Source organism: Oncorhynchus mykiss, chromosome 4, assembly GCF_013265735.2.
Source record: "Oncorhynchus mykiss isolate Arlee chromosome 4, USDA_OmykA_1.1, whole genome shotgun sequence".
NCBI classification, from domain to species: Eukaryota; Metazoa; Chordata; class Actinopteri; order Salmoniformes; family Salmonidae; genus Oncorhynchus; species Oncorhynchus mykiss.
In genome coordinates, this window is record NC_048568.1 from 17,878,565 (window position 1) to 17,888,542 (window position 9,978).

A 9,978-nucleotide genomic window follows, 5' to 3' on the forward strand; every position below is an offset into this window, starting at 1 on the left:
ATGATTTTGAGAAACTACTTCCTATCCTAAAATGCACATAGGGCATCGTTTATTTCTGGCGCCAGATGGCGCTTGCACATCCGTGAAATGATTTATGTTTACATGCAAACGTCATCAATGACTGCTCCATTTCAACGCCCACGGAGAGTACTGTACAGCTGGTAGAGAAATGACTGCGCCTTCGATGGAAGGGGCCGATGTCCATAGGATGGAGCAGAAAAAGTTGGAGTATTTCTCATCCATCAACTCCATGGCCAGGAAAATAATGCAAGAAAGGGAGAACATCAAGGAGAGACATGGATCCGATTGGGAGAAAATGACACCGAATGAACAAGACAGCGCAATCGACAATGGAATGATGGACCCCCATATTAGTGCTCGATATGCTATGCATAGGGTTGACCGAGAAGAAGTCATTTGTTATCCTAAGTTACTCATTCAGACTGGACAGAAAATAGTCCATTTTGGTGACGAGGTATGGACTTTTACCCCATTTGCATTGGTAGCCACATATATTAATTTGAGAGAATTAGCTACGTTTTCTTGCACGATTCCAGCTAGTTAAAATGGCTAAAGTAGCATGCTAACTAGCCACGACGAATATTTGGGCTGGTGGTAAACTGCTCGACATTTGAGACAGAAATGTCAAGTTCAGTAGGCCGTCTGGCGCTCTAAAAAGTCGGGTAAAACAATATTTTCATTTGGATATTATATCACCTGGCACATGCACAAACCAATGTTAAACACCTGTTAGTATGCATGCATCGCGTGCATGTACATCTTGCGCATCTACATTCGGTCATGAGCAAACATCTTGATTGCCACATAAATGTACCCGCGTTTTGAAGTTGGTTTAATAACAATTTCCTGTGGATATGTGTCTAATTTCGACTAGCTGAAAGACCATCACCGTAGACAAAGTTCAAATATAATTGTATTCAACATTCGTGTCAGACGTGCTCTAAAGTAGCATGCTAGCTAGCCACGACGAATATTTGGGCTGGTAGTAAACGTCACACCAACAACACAATGCAAGGGGGCGAGTTGGATCAGATGGCAATTTTCATCATGGTCTTTGCCTTCCCCATGGAATAATTATTTATACGATACCATGCGCTGTCTGATTTTGACAAAGCTGGGGAAATATACATTTATGTTTTGCACTCAATTCGCTGGATTATCAAAATATTCAGACAGCCAGATAGTACAGTCCTATAATCCAGTAATTTGACTGGCAGACTGTTTCTGCGTGTGAAGAGTAGTGGTTTATCACGAATCATCACACTTTTACGATAACATCTGTTTTTGTGTTCAATTTCAGGACATAACTTGGCAAGATGAGCACTCTTCCCCATTCTCCTGGGAGACCAAGGTGTGTATGACTGTGTTTTCTTCTATCATTCACAAGATGACCTTAAATTGATGTAGGACTACACATTTTATTTTCTGTCAACACATCATCTCCCCTCATTTTACAGAGCCAGTTGGACTTCAACCTGACAACAGGTGAATCGGTGCAGGGCATCTCCTCTTCGACAGCTGATTACAAGCCAAGCAAAGTCACCCAGTGCAGCCAGGTGGGCAAGATGACCCAGAGCAGCAAGGTGTCCAATGGCGAGAGCCTCGGCCTGGGCAGGAAAGAGGAGTCCTCCTCCTTCTGGAAGATCAGTGCTGAAAGATCCAGGCTGGAGGGTGAACAGGCAGACTTCCACTCCCTAACCCCCAGCCAAATCAAGTCCCTGGAGAAGGGGGAGAAGCCACTGCCCTCTTATCTCCGTCAGGAGCCCACCCCCAAGGAGACAGAGGAGACTCCACCTCCACCACGAGTAACCAAGCAGCGAGCCACCAGGCCGCCTGCGCCTCCTCCCCCTGTACCCATCAGTGTGCCCCCCCTAACAGCCATAAGTGTGACCCCTATGAGCGTGACCCCTACCCCTGCTCCTATCAGTGTGTCATCCACAGTGGCTGGCTGGGAGCGTGCTCAGAGCACCCTCCCCTCAGTCAGCAACACAGTGGAGGAAGTCTTCACTTCAGGGCTGGCCAACAAGTCCCCGGGGCTGCCCACCAAGTCCCCTGCCCGCTCAGGCAACACTGCCAGAGACCGAGAGGAAAAGGCTGCTGCTCAGACTGAGTCTCAACTGGCAACCAGTCCCACCTTCGCTCAGGTGAGTTTCTGGAACAACCTATTGCGTCCACTGAATGACTAAAATATAAATGTTAAAACTGATCAAAGATATTTTGATCCATAAAAATTGGCAACAGCACTTACCTGTGTATTAGCAGTCTAATTACTCTACTAACAACATTGAAATAACATGTTACATAGTATATTTACTTCAAGTTGTGTGCGCAGTTCTAATTGAGATTTTCTCTTACCAGTTTAATACCAGCAGTAACCTCCTGAAGACCGGATTTGACTTTCTTGACAACTGGTAACAGCAGCTTCAAGCAACACAACTTGAGTGACTGGATCAACTCAACACTAGAAGGACCCTTGTGATCACCATTTTATGAAAAGCCAACTATTGAACTGACCATGTCTATTTATCTTAAAATGGCTTGTTATGGCATATCTCACTACATGCGTGCTTTTGTTTCCCCACTGCCAGATCCCCCACCTTTCAACTGTTTCTCTACCTTTATTACTCAGACCTTGTATTAGTGCTAAGCATTACAGTAGTGTACACTAATGAGAAGCACTCAAATTGGTATGTTTAGGTAAGCCAGCATGTTAAGTGATTTATACCACTTGCAATGTAGATCTACAACCATTTTACAATACTAGAGAGTACTATTTTACTGAATTTTGTATGTAAAGTATATTCATTGTATCATAATATGCTATATTGCACTCATGCATTTTGAAAACACAGATTCAAAGCAAATAAATTAAATGGAACCAGGTCATTGTTCAGGGATGAAATTATTTTTAGACACGGTGACAATATCAGTCCACCATGTGGCAGCAGAAAACTTGTGGGTTCAGTTGAGAGAATCTCTAAATCCACAAATAGAGAATCAACTGTGAACTATAAATTATTGCAAAGGGCAAACGTTTCAACAGAACTTCCCTTGCCCTGATGAAATCGAGATGTAAAACCAGCAAAGCATCAGACCTATAGGTACTTTATATCTCTATTGGTCAAGTTCCTCCAATCAGAAGTATATACTGTCAAAGACATGCAGACGGAGGATACTGCAAATCCCTTTTCAAGTTATTCTCTCACAGCAACCTGAACATTTCAGTTAAGCCACACACCCAGCCCTTTCAGTGTCTGGCTGTAGCCACATCCTAGCAGACTTAGCTAGTTCATATCAAAGTCCTGGGGCCTGTGGAATGTAAACTGATTTGTGTGGCATTTTAACTGGCGTTCCTCATGTCTGCCATGGCTTCAGCACATACATTGACTCTCATTTCCCTGCCTCTGATTTATTTCCATTGGCAAAGCCTCAAAGGTTAGCCCTAATAAGACCATTAAAAGTGGACTGTAGGAACATGTGTGCCACCAAAGGTCCTTCTCTGTAAAAGTACCCTTAATACAAAGCGTGGAAGTGGGAGGTGATAGGAAAAACAAAGAGATTTCCTGTTGTTGGGGTGGTGCGCTCAGGACAAGTCAGAACGACAGAGTGTGGAGGGAGTGAGATTGAAAAAGAGAGGGCAGGACAGAGGGATACTGAGAAAAAACAACATTATTACAGAGGAAAATGGGAATAGCAGCCATCCTAGTCACTGTCTTGTGTATGTGTTCACTCAGCTTGAGTGCTTCAGACGGCGACACCAAAGTTGGAGATCCTGACGATGCAACACCAACTGAGGTGAGTACTCGCTTGAGCTAAGACATCAAATCAGTTGAGGTACAGCAGCACCCTGCACATAAACACAAATAGAGTACTGTAACATCTTCGTGATATTGTCATAATTACATGGAAACCCCTAGACTAGTTTTGTGTTTTTAACTCGTGTCTTTTTGTGGAATAAGTATAACAATCTCACCATTATAAAGACAATCATCAAAGGAGCAGGAGTATCGGTTCCACGGTTTACTCTTAACTGTTTTGTTCAGATCCCAGAGACTCAGGGGAAACAGGCAAGAGGAGATGTACCGGAGGAGCCAGAGCCAACCAGTCCTGTCTCAGATTTTGACAACACATACAACTATATTTGTACGTCTGCACAGACTCATCAGAAGTATATGCTACACACGGTACAAATGATTGCTGAGTTGTCAGACATTAACGCCTTGCGAGGTCTTCTCTTGCACAGTGTCCAGGCTGTCAGCGATGGATCAGGCCATCCACAGGCTGAATGTGGGCCACTATACACTGGACGTGAAGGTGACCCAGCTGGTGGACAGAGTGTCCCAGTTGGACGGCACCATTGGGGAGGTACAGGACACCATGCAACAGATATCCCTCCTCACCAAGGAGAACCGCAAAGAGATTGGCCGCTTGGAGGGTATGTCTTCATTTACCTCCCGTTTCCTCTGTTTAGTTGAAATGTTTTACAATGGAATACTGAGAAACAATGACAAAATCATGAAAAAGGAAAGGTGAAATGTTTCCTCCACTTCCTAGGATGTCAGAAGGGCCGGCGGGTGGGGTATAAGTGCTATCTGATCTACCGCACATATGAGACGTACCCAGGTGCAGCTCAGAAGTGCATGGAGCGGGGCGGCAGGATGGCTATGCCTCAGGACAGGAAGGAACAGGAAGCCCTGGCAGACTACGTCAAGGCTTTCTTCCAGCCAGGGAACTGGCCTGTGTGGCTGGGCATCAATGACCTGCGCTCTGAGGGACTCTACCTGTTTGAGGACAACACACGAGTCACCTACTTCCAGTGGCGCAAGCACTTCCTCTCCAGCCAACCGGACGGAGGCAAGCGGGAGAACTGTGTGGCCATGGCGTCAGATGATGGGGACTGGTGGGACAACTATTGTGACAGGAACATGTTTTACCTCTGTGAGTTTGATGCCTGATCCTTTTTCTTCCAAAGTATCAGAAATTTCAGAAAAACAAATCCAGCCAAGCTTGACGACAACTTTGAGTGGATAGACTATCATGGGTAGTCATGAGTCTTATATATTTCATGTAAAATATTTTTTTAAAGCAATAGGGGATGAAGCTGATCGACAAAGAAAATGTTTACTAGCTGATGGTGCTCTTGTTGAATAATAATTCACAACACATTTAACATACTGTACACAAGTTAGACAGATGGTGCTCATATTAATCCACACTGAAAAAAGAAACACACAGAACTCATTACTCACAGTAAACTAAGCCAGTCTCTTTGGCTGAATACTTTGGATCAAAGACTCACACAATTGTTTTTATCATCAATATATTTATTAAAAGGTATCATGATTAAAAGTATACCATTTACTACTGTACTTTTTCACAGTTAGTGTAAACCCAAGAACAGCATATTTCTAGTACATATATTGTGCAATAAAATATTTGAAAAGGCTCATTTTTTTCACATGATCAAGATCTGGATTATTTTTACTCAGTTAATGATTATCCTTAAAAATCATAATTAAGTTCGTAATTCATTTAAATTAAATGTCAGTAAACATTAGAATCTACAATCTTAGAATTCAGTCAGGAATAATAGCAGTAGCACAGCACTGATCCCTCAGAAGGAAGGGTGGTTGTCATTGGCTTGTGAGTTCCCATCAGACACTGCTCTTCATGAGGTTATGAGTGTGATCAGTGTCTTCATCCACATAAGCCAAGGTGGTGCGCTTCCTCTGAGGGGTCAGTGCCATGTCTACTCAGATGGAGTGAGTCACTACTACATTAGAAGCTGGTAGGACGGCCAACAGATGAGATGGTAGCCACCATCTGTGCTACTTCAGGCCTGTCCATTGGATTCTTGCAGGGATGAGAGAGGATCACTGTCCCGCCTTCATCCAGGACAAAGTCCCCACCCATCTGAAATCATAAAAAACGCAGTTAGAATGAGGACATGGATTATACAAACCTATCCCAAAATAATTGGGCATTGTATGGATATTCTTCATGGAAAGAGGAAATATTTTATGTGTTTAATGTATAGCTACTGTAGGTCGTATCTTAAGTAGGATTAAATATGTTCAGTTATATATCTGAATACCTGATAGAAGTCTTCCAGGAAACGTGGTGGGATGTCAGGAAACTCTTGGCCTAACACAACATACTCTGCATATTGAAGCAAGGAGTCGAAATTCATCACATTTGAATAGGAAGATCCCAAGCCAAATGCCTTGTAAATCTGAAACAGAGAATATGTATCCAGTTGTCTAAACATTGGCATAGCACTGAGTACATAAAAGCTTTACATTCAGCTACCAGAGGTCAATAGGTCATGATCAACCCTGAGTGACCCTCTATAGTGGCGGCACAGCTCTTACCTTCCTCTCTGGGTCAAGCAGCATGTCGTACTTGCAGCCCGTCTGATCTAGCCAAATCTGAGCACCTTCCCGACAGCCAAAGGAGACCACCAGTACCCGAGCTGACTGAGAATCTAGAAGTCCCTGAAAATGAAGGATGGGCATTTGAAAGAATGTCTGTGTTTCGAGTGCTCTTGTGCAAATCATTTTATGTACTCAAGTACTCGCTTGTTAGCGTGTAAAATGGGTTTGAAATACAAAATAAGTTTATGCTATGCTATCGGTTGTTCCAATTAGGTCTACTGGTTGTTCCGATACACACATGAAAACGAAATGTAAAATGTTTTCACTGCATTTTACATACTCCACAAACAATAAACATCTTAGAGATTGACATTTTGTCAGTGCTTATTAATTCAACCTGCTAAATAGTTGCATTTGTACATTGAGTACTTGTATTTGATCATTAGCAATCGAATACAAATCTTGAATCGAGTACTCAAAAATATTTTAGTACTCACGCCCATCCCTACTGAAGATACATAGTACAATAAGGGCACTGACACTAGGCTGCTAGAGGACGTTACAAGTTAAGGGCACTGAAAGAGGATAGGTGATGTTACATGAAGTCAGAAGCACTGAGAGATGATAGGAGACACGCTCCTCTCAGGTTGACTGACCTGTTGGGTCGCAAGCTCAGCCACGTGCTCGCGTCACGGTAGTCATCCAAAGTGTCGGATCAGGACCAGCAGCAGATTCTCCCCTTTCCCAAAGTACATTCCCAGAGTCACATTCCTGCACAACACAACAGAGGGTTTGTTTGGGTAATTTCTGTCTAAATAGCAGACACGATTTTCTCTGTAACTTTCTCCTAGTTCTTCGGAGAGGTTATTTAAAAAAAAAAATACAAATATACTTAACAAAAATATAAACGCAACATGTAAAGTGTTGTCCCCGTGCTACATGAGCAGAAATAAAATATCCCCAAAAAATGTCATACTGAAAAAAAAGCTTATTTCTTGTTTACATCCCTGTTAGTGGGCATTTCTCCTTTGCCAAGATAATCCATCCACCTGACAGATGTGGCATATCAAGCAGCGTATTAAACAGCATGATCATTACATTGTGCTGAGGACAATAAAAGGCCCCTCTAAAAATGTGCAGTTTTGTCACACAACACAATGCCATAGTCTCATGTTTTGAGGGAGCGTGCAATTGGCATGCTGACTGCAGGAATGTCCACCAGAACTGTTGCCAGAGAATTGAATGTTAATTTCTCTACCATAAGTCACCTCCAATGTCGTTTTAGAGAATTTGGCAGTACGTCTTACCAACCTCACAACCGCAGACCATGTGTATGGTGTCGTGTGGGCGAGCAGTTTGCTGATGTCACGTTGTGAACAGAGTGCCCCATGGTGTTGGTGGGGTTATGGTATGGGCAGGCATAAGCTATGGACAATGAACACAATTGCATTTTATCGATGGCAATTTGAAGATACAGAGATACCGTAAAGAGATCCTGAGGCCCATTGTCGGGCCATTTATCCACCGCCATCACCTCATGTTTCAGTATAATGCACGGCCCCCATGTTGTAAGGATCTGTACACAATTCCTGGAAGCTGAAAATGTCCCAGTTCTTCCATGGTCTGCATACTCACCAGACACCAATTGAGCACGTTCGGGATGCTCTGGATCGACGTGTACAACAGCGTGTCCCAGTTCCCGCCAATATCCAGCAACTTCGCACAGCCAGGCATTTAAGAGGAGTGTGACAACATTCCACAATCAACAGCCTGATCAACTCCATGCGAAGGAGATTTGTCATGCTGCATGAAGCAAATGGTGGTCACACCAGATACTGACTGGTTCTGATCCATGCCCCTATCCTTTTTAAAGGTATCTGTGACCAGTAGATGCATACCTGTACTCCCATTCATGTGAAATCCATAGATTAGGGCCTAATTTAAGTTTTTAAATTGACTGATTTCCTTATATGAACTGTAATTCAGTAAAACCTTTGAAATTATTGCATGTTGCATTTATATTTTTGTTCAGTATCTATCTATGGTGACTCACTCTCCACTCCTGGCATCTGTGAGGGGTGTATCAGCACTCAGATTCTGTGAAGTTGGGCCTCCTGTGAGCCGTTTGTCACTTGTCTTCAGCTCAGTGTCTATGCGGTCCAGAAAGGCATCCCATTCCTCCTTTAGGAGCAAAAGCACACACACACATCCTCATGTCTTTCCAAGGGTACACCTCAACCACATAACAATGGACCATTGTGCAGACTGGAAGACTAACCTCCAACTGCAGGAGCTCCTCTACTTGCTCTTGCACCTTGGCATGGCTGGTGAAATATTGGGAAAGAGAGGTCTGTCAAAGAGGTGTCAGTTTCTTCTAAAATAACATTTGTTTGTAGATTTGAGTCACACAGTTCTTTGATACTTGATCTTCAAACTCACTGATAAGACTTCTTCCACACGTCTTCAGCGTCGATCCTCTTCTTCACACCAATACTAACAAATGTTAACAAAATTATTCAGCAGAATTTAACCAAAATGACCCCAACCCTCAGTATGTCAGCAAAACAAATGAGGAAAATAAAATTAGGCCAAACTTCTCTAAAATGCACTCACCTGCTGTAGAAGTTGGCATCACATCTCTAAAATGCACCCACCTGTTGTAGAAGTTGGTACCACAACCTCTCTAAAATGCACCCACCTATTGTAGAAGTTGGTACCACAACCTCTCTAAAATGCACCCACCTGTTGTATAGGTTGGCAACGTGTCTCTAAAATGCACCCACCTGTTGTAGAAGTTGGCAGCACAAGTCATTAGTCCAAATAAAGTTGTAATTTTATTTGGGACAAAATCTTCAATGGAACCTGAGGAATGACAAAGGAACAATGCAGCCAGCCGATTGTGCAAACGTCAGTGATGGCAAACGCATGACAGGGCTTAGTTCCCCATTGTTCAATTATTAATCCCTAACACACTTTCCTACTTAAAGAACATGCCCTGTAGGCTACATGTAATGTTGCAGTAGATTTCAGGGGAATTTTTTTTTTTAAATGATGGTAGCAAAATTCACTCTAGTGCTTACAGACACCACACTGTCAATATTAATAGCTATTTATAGTCTACTGCTTTTGCCTTACTTTACAATTTTGCGTAGGTTACATGCGAGTTAGCTAGATAATGTAACAAGATAGGTACAGAAATACTGGTAGTAACGTCATATACTGTACCTGCTGCTTCTTGCTTGCCATTTTCAAGTAGGATTCTTCCCATAGTATTCAAGCCTGTTAAACCATAAATAAGAGTATCCTCTGCCTCACTGATATCTTCAGCCATGTATGGACCCGGTCAGCCTCCTCCAGCAGAGCAGAATCACTAGTGTTGAACTGCTACTGTGCAGCAAGCAAGCAAACCATATCCTTGCTTATCGAACATCACATGACTTGGCTAAAGGACGGTGGTTTACAGTATTTAGCAGCACTTGTGCGACATCTGCTGACATGAATCATGAAGTACAAGTAAGGTGTGTTGGAAAGGTTAAGCAAGCAAGATCATTAAACATCTTTGTGGGTGATGTGGCACAACTGT

At 42.9% G+C, this 9,978-nt stretch overlaps 3 protein-coding genes across 3 annotated transcripts; 2 read left to right on the top strand and 1 right to left on the bottom strand.

Annotated features, from left to right (window-relative positions):
- Window positions 1–43: 43 nt before the first annotated feature.
- c4h1orf198 (chromosome 4 C1orf198 homolog) lies at window positions 44–2,904 on the top strand. The gene is made up of 4 exons (XM_021600434.2): window positions 44–475; window positions 1,322–1,372; window positions 1,479–2,165; window positions 2,380–2,904. Exons 1-4 carry the CDS (start codon window positions 170–172, stop codon window positions 2,434–2,436), a joined length of 1,101 nt encoding a protein of 366 aa, XP_021456109.1. The 5' UTR covers window positions 44–169; the 3' UTR covers window positions 2,437–2,904.
- Window positions 2,905–3,144: 240 nt separating this feature from the next.
- clec11a (C-type lectin domain containing 11A) lies at window positions 3,145–5,248 on the top strand. Its single transcript, XM_036975797.1, has 4 exons — window positions 3,145–3,816; window positions 4,065–4,164; window positions 4,265–4,456; window positions 4,576–5,248. The coding sequence occupies exons 1-4, from the start codon at window positions 3,706–3,708 to the stop codon at window positions 4,974–4,976; spliced, it is 804 nt and encodes a 267-aa protein (XP_036831692.1). The 5' UTR covers window positions 3,145–3,705; the 3' UTR covers window positions 4,977–5,248.
- A 409-nt stretch (window positions 5,249–5,657) lies between these two features.
- Window positions 5,658–9,737, bottom strand: selenol (selenoprotein L). Its single transcript, NM_001193456.1, is given in 9 exon segments — window positions 5,658–5,934; window positions 6,116–6,253; window positions 6,393–6,515; window positions 7,052–7,166; window positions 8,449–8,576; window positions 8,674–8,719; window positions 8,835–8,888; window positions 9,179–9,257; window positions 9,621–9,737. Coding segments are annotated over 9 exon segments (924 nt in total). The 5' UTR covers window positions 9,727–9,737; the 3' UTR covers window positions 5,658–5,799.
- Between the last annotated feature and the right edge of the window lie 241 nt (window positions 9,738–9,978).

Bases quoted from the DNA above. Each gene is read 5' to 3' on its own strand.
- c4h1orf198 (XM_021600434.2), top strand. From the start codon at position 170: ATGACTGCGCCTTCGATGGAAGGGGCCGATGTCCATAGGATGGAGCAG. The intron at 476-1,321 runs GTATGGACTTTT...GTTCAATTTCAG, and splicing joins TAGTCCATTTTGGTGACGAG to GACATAACTTGGCAAGATGA. The intron at 2,166-2,379 runs GTGAGTTTCTGG...TTCTCTTACCAG, and splicing joins CCAGTCCCACCTTCGCTCAG to TTTAATACCAGCAGTAACCT.
- clec11a (XM_036975797.1), top strand. From the start codon at position 3,706: ATGGGAATAGCAGCCATCCTAGTCACTGTCTTGTGTATGTGTTCACTC. The intron at 3,817-4,064 runs GTGAGTACTCGC...TGTTTTGTTCAG, and splicing joins ACGATGCAACACCAACTGAG to ATCCCAGAGACTCAGGGGAA. The intron at 4,457-4,575 runs GTATGTCTTCAT...TCCACTTCCTAG, and splicing joins AGAGATTGGCCGCTTGGAGG to GATGTCAGAAGGGCCGGCGG.